Below are 12,437 nucleotides of genomic sequence, written 5' to 3' on the forward strand. Positions count from 1 at the left end.
TCTTTATGTGCAAAGTCTTTATTGTTTTTTCTAATTATTTCCTTTTTATTGTATTCAATATGATATATATGCGCATACACGTGTATATATATTATACATAATTATTAGATTGTATTTATTTTAATGGTCTCGACTTTAATATATCCTGCACGATTAAGAAACTATAATTTCTTAACTATTGATAAAATACATTCTATATTTGAATTTTTCAAACTCTTAAAGTATTTTTCTTTTTAAATTCTTTTTTTATAAAATAATTAATGCATATATGCATTAATTTTCTAAATATTTTATAAAAAAAGAATTTGTATGTGTGTGTGTGTGTGTGTGTGTGTGTGTGTGTGTGTGTATGTGTCTGTGTGTGCAGAATATGAAATAAGATGGAGCCTTGCTAAAAAAGATATATAAATTCTTATACTAACAAGATATGATCATTCTTTTAATCAATCGAAAACATGATCATCTCTTTTACTTCCTCAGAATATATTAGCATAATTAAAATTATTGACATTTTAATCTAAACATCTGTCTTGAATCAATTTTTTAAGTTATGTAATTATTTTACAGTGATAATGATAATTATGCAAAAAATGTAGAAAATATGAAAATATCAATAGCAGAAATGTATTTTGATTCTTTTCAAGTCTGCTATTCTCAATGAAATCTTAATTATTATAAAGTTGTATGATATTTGGCATTTATTTCAAATATTGATAAACTGCACGTTTCTATTACTTTTCAACTTTAGTACATTTAAAAATAATTTTTTTCAAAATTTTTTAAATTTCACCTTGATCTTAGTAATTGTTATATATATTTATCATTGAACTTTTTATTAAAACATTGTAACAAATTGTGTAAAATTACACGAAAAAAGTTCAATTTATTAATTTAAAAATCTTAATTGAATTAATTAATTCAAAAATACAATTATACTATTGATCTCCTATATTTTGCGATGAACTTTATTGTTATTAGTTATTGATATTGTTAATGATAGTAAAGATTAATGATTGCAAATATGCTTATATAACTAATCCTAATTATGAAAATTTATATAAAAAATCTCTGTTGCGATATAATTGATATATCTATTAAAATATAAACTGTGAGTTAAATTTTATGTTATACATCTGTGACATTTAAGTGACATACCAAAAGTATTATCATTTATTTGAATATTTAATAATCGATCGTAAATTTAGTTTAATTTAGAAATTTATTATATTTTACTGGTTTTATTTATTCCATTTTAATTTTCTAAAAATAACGTTTTTATTTTGGACATTGGGATTAATCTATGGTATAATTTGGTATTTAGTAAGTTTAATTAATATTCACGAATTCTTCTTTCTTTGAGAGAAAATATTGAATAGAATATAATCAAACCATTAATATCAAGAATATAATAAAATAAACATTGAGTCTTTGATCAGGCAAAACAAGATTTTTTTAAAAATAATTCATCTGCACATTAATGAATATATTGAGAATTACAATTACATAATATATATATAAACACAGAGTGATTCGTTCAAATCATTTATTCCAGTAATTTTGTATTTAATACCACTAGTCAAAAAAATTTGTTTGGACAAAACTGTTAAAATATAAGTCATATTGTTATCGTTAGAAACAGTTTTGCTCTTAGAGAGATTCAGAGTTGTATATTTCGTCAGCCATACACATAGCGTATTGACTATTATATGAAGATGAGAAAGAATTACAACGCCTTGTGGTGTAATGTATTTGATAATATTGTTTAGATTTATCTCTTTTCACGCATAATTTCTCCACTTTGTAAAAAGTATAATCCCATGTATATCAATGTATCGCTATGTATGTATGTATGTATCGATTAATTTGAATATTTACGCCGCATCGATTAAATGATGCAAGTATGCCTACAATAAGATTTCTTTAATTATAAATATTTATCTGTATTGTCCAAATGTGTGATTATGTAAATGACAAATATATTGTCAATCTACAAGAATATTTTCAGGACTTTTAACGGTATAAACGATAATATGTAATTTATATTGTAACGTAAATGTATGAGAGATAAATCAATTGAACGTAACATGAAAAAGCCGCCTGAATTTTTATAGAACGTATATAGATATCTGCGAAATAATTTCTATTAAGTCTATTCAAATATAAACCTTTAAGTATCTTGGAGTTCTTCACTGCGATTATATCGAATGATATCGAAAAGAGAGAAATCATGGAAAAATCTCTTCCTTTTATTATTTTATATTAATTGGCGTATATACAATTTAGTTTATTTTATACACTCTCACATTTGTATCTTACATTTTCAACAAATTTTTTAGAGAGTAAAATGATATTTTTTAATTGAATTTTATTTCTCAATAAATGTACATTTATTTAGTTACCTATTTATTTTTTTAATAATTTATTCATCTGTGTGTCGTGCGCGCACACAGAATCAATGTATCTTTATACCGATGTCATAAATACAGAACAGAGTAAAATTTTTTGGGGAGCAAAGTAAAATAAATTATTATACATTGAGATTGTTAAAAGATAGTTCAGATCCTGATAAATATGTATATTGCATTATTTTGCTGATGTAATTACAATTTGCATCATCAAGCATAAGATACACGAAGATCTTTTATCTAGTATAAAGATAAAGAGATCATTCTTTATTTGCATTCTGTATACTTGTTATATGAAACTTTAACAAAAAATATTAAATGGATAAAATGTCGATCACAAAACAGATAATTAACTCTTTGATAGACTTCACGGTTTTCAAAATTTACACAATAATCAATAGAAAAATATTATATATGTATTCGTAACTCCAGAAAACACAAAGTAATATAACATAACATAACATAACATAACATCAATGTTATAATTTTCTACTCAACAATGTAACTGCAAGATAACATGCCTCATATAAAACAATTACATTGTTGAATGAGAAATTATAACATTACTGTTATGTTACTATTACTTTGTGTTTGCTGAGAACGTATGAGATTCTCATAATGTTAAATATCTATATGCGCAGTTAATCTTAAATATTTATATGCATTTATTCAGTTGCCTATTTCACAATATTTTCAATCACGATCACATACAAATATTCAGAAATATTATATAGATGTACGTAATTATGTTTATTATATATAAAGTACTTCTATATTTAATGTTCCATAAATATATCATGTTTACATGATTGAATATACATATAAAAGCATAATTATTACAACTGATAATGTTGTATTTAAAAAAAATAATTATTGTAAAGTTAACATTGTGTAAAATATAAAAACTGTAAATAAATTAGATTAAACTATTGAACAAAATATATTTCGTATTTCGTATGCTTGCAATTTTTTCTGTTGATTTAAAATATTATTAGAATTAAAGATTAAATTTAAAAAAATACAAGACTTTATTAATAAATAAAGTTATTTTGAGTATTTAATTTTTAAAACTACATATGTAATAACTTATTAGTGTATATTCATAATACATATGTGTACAATAGTACACATGATACATAAAATTTAATCAATGATGAGTAACTTAAGATTCTTGTTTTCTCACTGCATTAAATTATGTTGTCAAAAGAGATTCTGCGAATTTCATTCTTGTAATCGAAATAAATTAGTTTTTTTCGTATATTTCCGTTCGATATATAATTATGAATTTGTAAAATAAATCAAATGCTCTTTTTTTGCATTAGTCGTAAAAAAAACTCATACACACACACACATATGTATATGTATGTATGTATTTGTGTATGTGTGTGTATATATATATACGGGGTGTAACTTAAGAAGCTTCCAATAAGCAAATACAGTTATTCGCGATTAAAAGTCGGATCGAAAAGTCCTGAACCATTTTTTTTTATAATGCTTAATAGGCCGTAATTATTATTATTGAGTAAAGTCGCACCAATTAGCATCGATCTTTAGCCGGGCGCGTAAGTAAGATTTTTTTATTTTTAATAACATTATTTGCTTAGTGAGAGCTTTTTAAGTTACACCCTGTACGTATGTATATGTGTGCGTGTGTATGTGTGTGTGTGTGTGTGTGTGTATTGCAAAAAAAGATTTGATATTATTTTTAATGTTGTAATTCAATATTGCAGTATACCAAAGATTGTAGTATACATCATATGTCAGAAGCTATTTTCCTATTTCACTCATTTTTTTTGCTGTATTTTAAAAAATTTTTTGTCACCAACGTTGAATAATCCGTGCAGAATGTTCTTGTTTTGTAAACGTAGGAAAAAACCGTTTACGGAAATGTATTATTCACATTTTTTCTTTTTGTTCGGTTGAAATATACTTCTTGTCGTTTCATCTTTTTCTATAATTTAAATATATTGCACAATAATAATCTAATAGTTTTAAAGCAAATAGCACATATGTATACATAATGCACACGAATTATCTAGGCAAAAATTACCTCTAACGTATGTTTCTCCAGCTTATCATATTTATATGCTTCATTGAGTTCCTCCAGTATTCGATATCTACTACCAATTTCTATGTCATATTTAGCTATTATTGCCAATAATTTTGATTCAATTGTCAATCTATACAGGCAATGATTACATAATTACAGGGTGTTCTATTTTAAATAACGCATTGATATTTCTCCAAGACTTTCATTAAAAAATGTTTCGTACAAAAGTTTTGTAATCTCGAGGGGAACATAAGATAATACATTGGTTTGATCTTTGATGAAGGTCATGAGGTTTAAAATCATTTTTATTTTTTGTAACCATTCTAATTTGTTTGTATAAATCGATTCTTCACAGTATTCCATGTAAAAAGTTGAAAGTATAGGATAGCCAAAAGTTGAAATAGCTTACGAGATAATTTTTATTTTAAATTGATATAATTTCACATAAACTATAAAATATCTCGTAAAATATATATTTTTCGATTATCTTATCTCAATTTATTTTGATTATCTTATCTCAACTTTTATGTACAGAATAATGAGAAGAATCAATTGATATAAAGAAAATACGTAGCTGTTCTTAAGAAAAAAATTTGTAACTGTTCACTGCAAATTCATATTTCTTCTTAAAAACATTTATGTGTTTCCTTATTCACACTGATTGATTGCCCTCATTATTTTGTGTAAAAATATTGAGGTAAAATAACAAAAAAAATGAATATTTCTTGAAATATTTCATAATTTATGTAAAATTATGTTAACTTAAAAATATGTCGTATTATAAAAAGTCAAGTTCTGGCTATTCTATCCTTATAACTTATTGCGTGAAGTATTGTAAGGAATTGCTTCATATAGACAAATTAAGGTGGTTCCATTTAAAGAAATATAAATAACTTATTTAAAATGATCTCATTGCCTTTATTCAAGATCAAGTCAATGACATTATCTTATGCCCTTTTCGAAATCACAAAATTTCCGTACGAAACATTTTTCGATGAAAGTTTTGATTTTTCATAAATATCATTATGTTATTTAAAATAAAACATCCTGAATAAATGAATATATAAAAAAATTAATAATTCAAATTTTATTTATATATATTATATATATATATGTATATATATATATATATATATATATATATATATATATATATTACCTGCGTTTACGGATAGTTTGTTCCAATTTCGTATTTATATCTTTCAAAGATTCAAAATCATCTATAACATTCTCCAACCCTAATCGTATTTCATTTTGTTCGAATTCCCACGCTTTATATAAAGTAAATTGTTTCTTCTCATATTTGATACTACAAAAATAATTCATAATATAGATAAATAATGCTTGTATAGTATATAGTATGTAAACATAATAATTAAATAAAATGATGTCATAATAATTCTATAGATTCTGTTTTTATATAATAGTAATAATTCTACATTGTACATATATATAACAGTAATAGTTTTATATTCTACATTTTACACAATGTATAAAAATAAGCTTTTAAATAGACATACATTGTGTTTGTGATGTCTTCATTACATTTTTTGTCGATTTCATTAATAGCAATTAAATTTTTTCTATATTGTTTGACTATGTCCTCGAGCATTCTTTTATGATTAATTCGTTGCCTCTCTAAATCTGTAGTAAATACTACAAATCCCAAAGGAAAAAAATGAAGTTTTACATATGTGTGTGTGTGTGTGTGTAAATCTAATATTTATTATAACTTTCCTTGCGTTGCTTATGCATTACTTTATACTGTATAAGCATGCATAGGCTAAAAGTATCGTTTTACGCGTATGCAAAGTTATGTCTTTTCATTCTGCGTGTGTGCTATATATAGTTGTAAGAAACTAAAAAGTATAAAAAAGAGGGTGTTTGTTCTTTAAAAATTAGATTCATAAATTTCTATGAAATATTTCAAAATGTGCGAGGTTATTTATGCACGGAAACATAATTACACAAAACATTTTCACTTTGCGTGTTCTTATATCATTAAAATATAAATAGGGACTGAGGGAGAAAATGCTAAGAATATAGAATTTCTTTAGTTTTAAAATGTTAACATGTAAGTTTGACTGTACATCATATTTTTTTATGTGCAAAAAATTTTATTTTACTAGCAATATCGTTGGCAGATTTCTCGTGGCAATGCCAGAATTGTCTGTAATATAATTGTTTATCCCTCGCATGTTCTGGCATAAGATGCATTCTGCATAAATTATAATCTAACAAATAACGGATGTGATGCAGAAATAAAGCTGATGGCATTGAAATATGTTTATAGCGAGGATTTGTACGAAGAATATCAATATCTTTGTCAAGAATCTGGTAAAAGAGAATAAGTGATTAGAAAATATGGCAATGTAACAAATAAAGTATTTCTATTTTTATAAAATAATTATAATCAAATTTTTGTTTATATAAATTTGATGCTTCTAATTTCAATAATATCTTTTAACAAATTTCGTGTAAATTTATATCTAATATTTACAAATAAAAACAAATTTTATGAATTTTTGAAATTTTGAAGTTTTATAAATCAAATAAATATAGATAGAGACAACCTTCAATACTTTGTAGACCATGTAATCGAAACTCAATGTGTCGTATAGAGTTCTTTTAGAATATGCTTTTATATCATTAATTCCTTGATTATAAATGCTAGAGTATAAATATTTTAATTATAAATTGTTTAATTATAAATTTGAACTATCGGTAAATACCAAAGATATGCATTTAATGATTATTGAAAGTGGATACATTCAAAATGGAGATACAAATGTAAAATAAATGTACCTCTATTTTGTATTCTGTATTTAAAATATATTTTTTTAATTTTAAAAACCATTTTACATTTTCATTGAAATAGTTTTCACTATCTATCTTCTACTTTAAGAGCATTTTTCTTACAAACTAAAAAATTAATTGAAATTATCGATATAAGCTTTAAATATCAATAATTTAAGACATTAATGTAACACTGTATTGTATTGATTCATCGTAAAGTGATTTTTTAATTAAATATTTAATATTTTAATTAAATATTTAATCATTGTGGGAAATACATCTAGTATACGTTCGCTCAATGTACACGCAGACTGGCTCGTGCTTTAGCCTGCATAGTTATAATTATTCCCATTGCCACATCATGCTGACAATAGTATGTAGTATACATGTATATCATACTAAATATAGATACCAAAATATAGATGTGTTTCACGAAATAAGAACAGACCGTAAAATATTTAATCTAATAGATAGATAATAAAAAATGAAGATAATAGGAAATAAAAATTTAGATGTAAGTATAATACGAGTATAAATATTTTTAAAAAATCATTTTTATTTTAAGAAACTATTTTTAAAATGTCTATTTTCCATTTTCTATTTTAAGTGGATAAAAACAAATTTGCATTTTGCAATTTGCATTTTTTAAATGAAAATATTCTAACTATTTACATTTTCCATTTTATAAATAGATTCGGACATTCACATTGCACATCTCTGGTAAATATATTATGTGTGTGTGTGTGTCAATCTAACGCAAATAAACATACATGTAACATTACTATTATATATTGGTCGAAAAAACTCGAAAGTTGACGAATACATCGTGATGCAGATATCAATCTCTCACTTCCATAACATACCTGCACATACGTATTACATTCAAAATATCTCGCGCACGCGCCGCTGGATGCACCACTTATTAGGAAGATCCGTGACTAGCACACAATAGTACATACATAGTAATATTACATGGGCTCAAAAAACAACATATTTATAAATAAAACAGAAAACAGATATCACATTAATTCAAGACAATTTCCATCAAACAAAAGTCTATGGATGTATATAGCATGTGTGTCTTTTAATCTGATCGCTGATTACCTGATTACACAATTTTGTTGTAAGCATCTACAGCAAAATGTAATACTGCACAAGACATCATTTATTATATTCATTTCGTTCGTTGTAAAAACTGTGGATAATTCAGGATCCAATATAAGAGAAGGCAAAGCCATCTAAGATTATATATAGATTTATTATATTATCAGAAAGCACATATATATATATATATATATATATATATATATATATATACATTGTATATATATATATATTATAAATATGTATATTAGTGAAGAAAATATAGTTGCATTATTAACTGCTAATTCCAGTTTTCTTATCATAGATTCAAAAATAGTTGTTGTAAACGTCAACATAATTGATTTTTTTTTGAGCTTTTCTCTCGTGTTCACTGTTGTATTGTTTTCCAGTAATCCTGAATACAGAGAATTTATTATCTCGTTTACTATTTCCCTAATAAAAATATAATCCAACAAATATACTTGAAAAGGCAATTTAGCATATATACAAAAAGTGTTTTACTAAAAAAAATATTATCTTTAGATATGTTTCTTGCTCTTAAATTAAACGTCAAGTTCCATCTGAGTTCTTCATGCGTACTAAGTTAATAATAATAAATTTTTCATACATGTGTGTGATAAAGAAAAATATTTAAAATTTGAGTTTGCAATATAATCAATGTATATACATACGTGATATAATCTGATTTCACAAAATATGCCTCATTATATTGATTTTTCTCGAAATTATTACTATAATTACTATAATTATTTAAAATATACATGAAGTAAATATAAATGTATTAAAAAATATAAGATTGGCGTATGTATATATATGAGAAAGAAATGAAAATTGAAAAAACAAACTAATATCGTGGAAAAGAAATCCTTCCAATTTTCGAGCTTGCAATCATAGACTGAAATATGATCCAACTGTCAAAAAAATTTTCGACGAGATATCTATTATTATTTATTTGTAAACACTTTTCTTTTTGCTTATCTGCAAATTCAAAGTATAATTTCGCCATATATATTCAAAGTATAATTTCGCCATATATAAGTAAGAGAATATACATGAATAAAAAGTAAAGAATTCATTTTGTAATTTTTATTTTTAGATTATATAATTTACTTATAGGAGACAAATGTAATAAAAGGAATCAAAGATATACTTGATTACTATATATGATAAATGATTAAAGTACAAGCCAAGCAACGATGGGCAGAAGATCAACAGCCGACGCAATAATTGCATTTGTTAATCTTGTAATAAGATATGTGTGTGTGTGTATATATGTATATATAGATGTGTATGTGCATGTTTGTAATATATATGTATATATGTATATATCATAAGATGTATTCAAGAAGGGAAATATTATTAGATTACTTATAAAATTCATGCTCAGACTCGTCTTTCTTGATATTGTTTTTATAACCCTTTTCAAAATCTTTTGCTAAAACTATATAACGATTTTCACGGACCGCGTGCATTCCCGCCTCTTGACAGATAGCATTAATATCAGCACCAGAAATTCTATCTGGGCGTGCCACATAATCCTCAAGATCCACTTCTTCGCTTAAATTCATTTTTGCTGTAATCGTAGAAAAGATTAAACGTTTCTGTCGACGATCGGGTAGTGGGAATTCAATCTTGCGATCCAGTCTACCAGGACGAAGTAATGCAGGATCCAACGTGTCTGCTCTGTGAGAGTAAATCAAAATAGCAAAGCAAAGATATAATTATCTCTGACATTCTTTAAAATGAAGAATTAAATTTTTAATATGGAATTATAATCAGCTCACCTATTTGTTGCCATGATAACTTTAACATTAGTTGTCTGATCAAAACCATCCATTTGATTCAATAATTCCAGAAGAATACGTTGTACTTCACGATCTGCTCCGGTTTGAGCATCAAATCTCTTCGTAGCAATAGCATCTATTTCATCGACAAATATTATGGCTGGTGAGTTCTCTTTAGCCAAACGGAATACATCTCGCACCATTCTTGGCCCTTCACCCAAATACTTTTGCACAAATTCAGAACCCACTACACGAATGAAGGCAGCTGGAAAGTAGAAAATGATAAATTTAGAGCATAAAATCTGTTTCTTCTTCCTTGCATTTAGGCAGTTTTTTCCTACAAGATTTCTTTTAGTAGTATATTTAGATTTGTACCGGTAGTGTGTCTAGCAACTGCTTTTGCCAACATAGTTTTTCCACATCCAGGTGGACCATACATAAGTACACCTCGTGGTGGATCAATACCGATTTGTTTATACAATTCAAAATGAGTAAGAGGTAATTCTACCGCTTCTCTAATCTCTTGCTTCTGCATATCCATTCCACCGATATCGCTGTACTGAATATCTGGCTTCTCATCTGTGTATTGTAAGTATATCTTGATATTTACAATTCTATTACATTTTAATTTAATCTAAATTCGTAATTTAAACACTTTTGGAACATATTTTCACCTGCTTGTAACATTGAAATGCTGGAATCAGCTTCTGGTGGCAGCACATCAACTAAAGCATTGCTATGCTTATGAAGTGCTACACTAGCGGAAGGCTTTAAGAGCTCTCGGTCTATAGTAGATAAAATTCGTACATAATAATTTGAACCTGTTGTAGAACCTACTATGCCAGTGTTTTGATCAACGGCTTCGAGAAATTGTCCAATAACCAAAGGTACACTCTGAATGCGTTTAACTTCTTCTTGCGCATGCAAGTATTCTTTTTTTAGATTACGTTGTTCATCCTTGATATATTCTTCTTGTACCTCAAGAAATTCCAACATTCTTTGCAGTTTCTATTCAAGGAATCGAGCAATATAACTGTAGTGTATATATGTATATATATATATATATATATATATATATATATATATTTGTTACCTTTAATAAGTTTGAGATATAAAATATACATGCCATGTATGTACTTTACTATTGTTTACTATTGTTGCAAGCTTATTTAACTAATAAAAAAAGGCATAAACAGAGTTGACAAAATGTAATGTAATGTAATGTAATGTTGTGTGTGTGTGTGTGTGGGCGCGCGCGTGTGTACGTATGTGTGTGCGTATCGTGTGCTTTTAAAATCTATCCTCTACATCAGACACATATAAAGTACTGTGAAACACACCTTATATTTGGTGTAAAGATCTTCAACATCTAACTCATCTCCAGCTCCTGTGTAATGACCCGCAACAGGCTTACAATCGATTTCAGCCACATCCTGAATATTCAATTACAAGTTTACACAGATCAATATGTATAAATCTTTCCGATTGATTAAAATTAGCAAATGTAGCCGTTTAAAGACTCGCGATTACTCAGTATAGTTTTACATGTATGTTATAAGATTATATTATTTTAAATAAGATTTATAAGGATTTATGCAGGTATGGTTAATGTGAACAATCAAGTATAAACGTACCTTATCGGGTAAAATGATACCTAATTCTTCCATTAGTCCAAGAGAAATTACAATTTAATCTAATGAAGTATATAAGAAACCATCGACTTGTGGATGATTCGTGGCGTATTGAATGACTTCAGATTTTTGAGCAGACCTCCTCACAATTGGTCACAATCGGTTCCACAAGGTACACCATTAATAACATGATTATATTAAGAAAACATACTCCGTATTAGTGTTGCCAGACTATGTTTACGCGCGTCATTAAGCCGGATCTACATTGGTCGTAACGTGACATTGCAAGTCGTAGGCAACGTGACCAATCATGGGGTGCTTTCCAGCTATGGTAACACAGTGATACACTGTGTGACACAGTGTTACACAGTGTCGACTTTTAGCTGGAACGCTTTTTAGCTTTCTTATTTTGCCACTAGAGTGCAGGGCAGTCACTTTTAATAGTTGTCACTAGGTCTAAATTTTCAGAACGTTCCCACACAACATTATGTCGTCTTAAAGACGTCTAGATGTCTTTAAGTCGTCTTTTTAGCGAATATAAAAGTTTGGTTATCTTCTATCACGCAATACCATTCTTAAAAAAATTAATGATACCAAATATGAAATGTTATGTTGGCACTCACTGGGGTGCTACAAAACGACGACACAGGCGAACACAGCATTTTTG

General features: G+C 26.7%; 1 protein-coding gene across 1 annotated transcript; it reads right to left on the bottom strand.

The window, feature by feature from the left end:
- Positions 1 to 9,452: 9,452 nt before the first annotated feature.
- Positions 9,453 to 11,965, bottom strand: LOC105255157 (26S proteasome regulatory subunit 6B). The gene is made up of 6 exons (XM_011264286.3): positions 11,774 to 11,965; positions 11,480 to 11,572; positions 10,814 to 11,147; positions 10,515 to 10,718; positions 10,140 to 10,404; positions 9,453 to 10,038 (listed from the first exon to the last, which is right to left on the bottom strand). The coding sequence occupies exons 1-6, from the start codon at positions 11,804 to 11,806 to the stop codon at positions 9,720 to 9,722; spliced, it is 1,248 nt and encodes a 415-aa protein (XP_011262588.1). The 5' UTR covers positions 11,807 to 11,965; the 3' UTR covers positions 9,453 to 9,719.
- Positions 11,966 to 12,437: the final 472 nt, after the last annotated feature.

The sequence above is a fragment of the Camponotus floridanus genome, unplaced genomic scaffold (genome assembly GCF_003227725.1).
Source record: "Camponotus floridanus strain SB8 unplaced genomic scaffold, Cflo_v7.5 scaffold19, whole genome shotgun sequence".
Classification (NCBI taxonomy): domain Eukaryota; kingdom Metazoa; phylum Arthropoda; class Insecta; order Hymenoptera; family Formicidae; genus Camponotus; species Camponotus floridanus.

Coding starts and splice junctions, on each gene's coding strand:
- LOC105255157 (XM_011264286.3), bottom strand. CDS start 11,806: ATGGAAGAATTAGGTATCATTTTACCCGATAAG. Junction 11,148..11,479: donor ATCTTTACACCAAATATAAG/GTGTGTTTCACA, acceptor TTCCTTGAATAG/AAACTGCAAAGAATGTTGGA. Junction 10,405..10,514: donor AGTTGCTAGACACACTACCG/GTACAAATCTAA, acceptor TCTACTTTCCAG/CTGCCTTCATTCGTGTAGTG.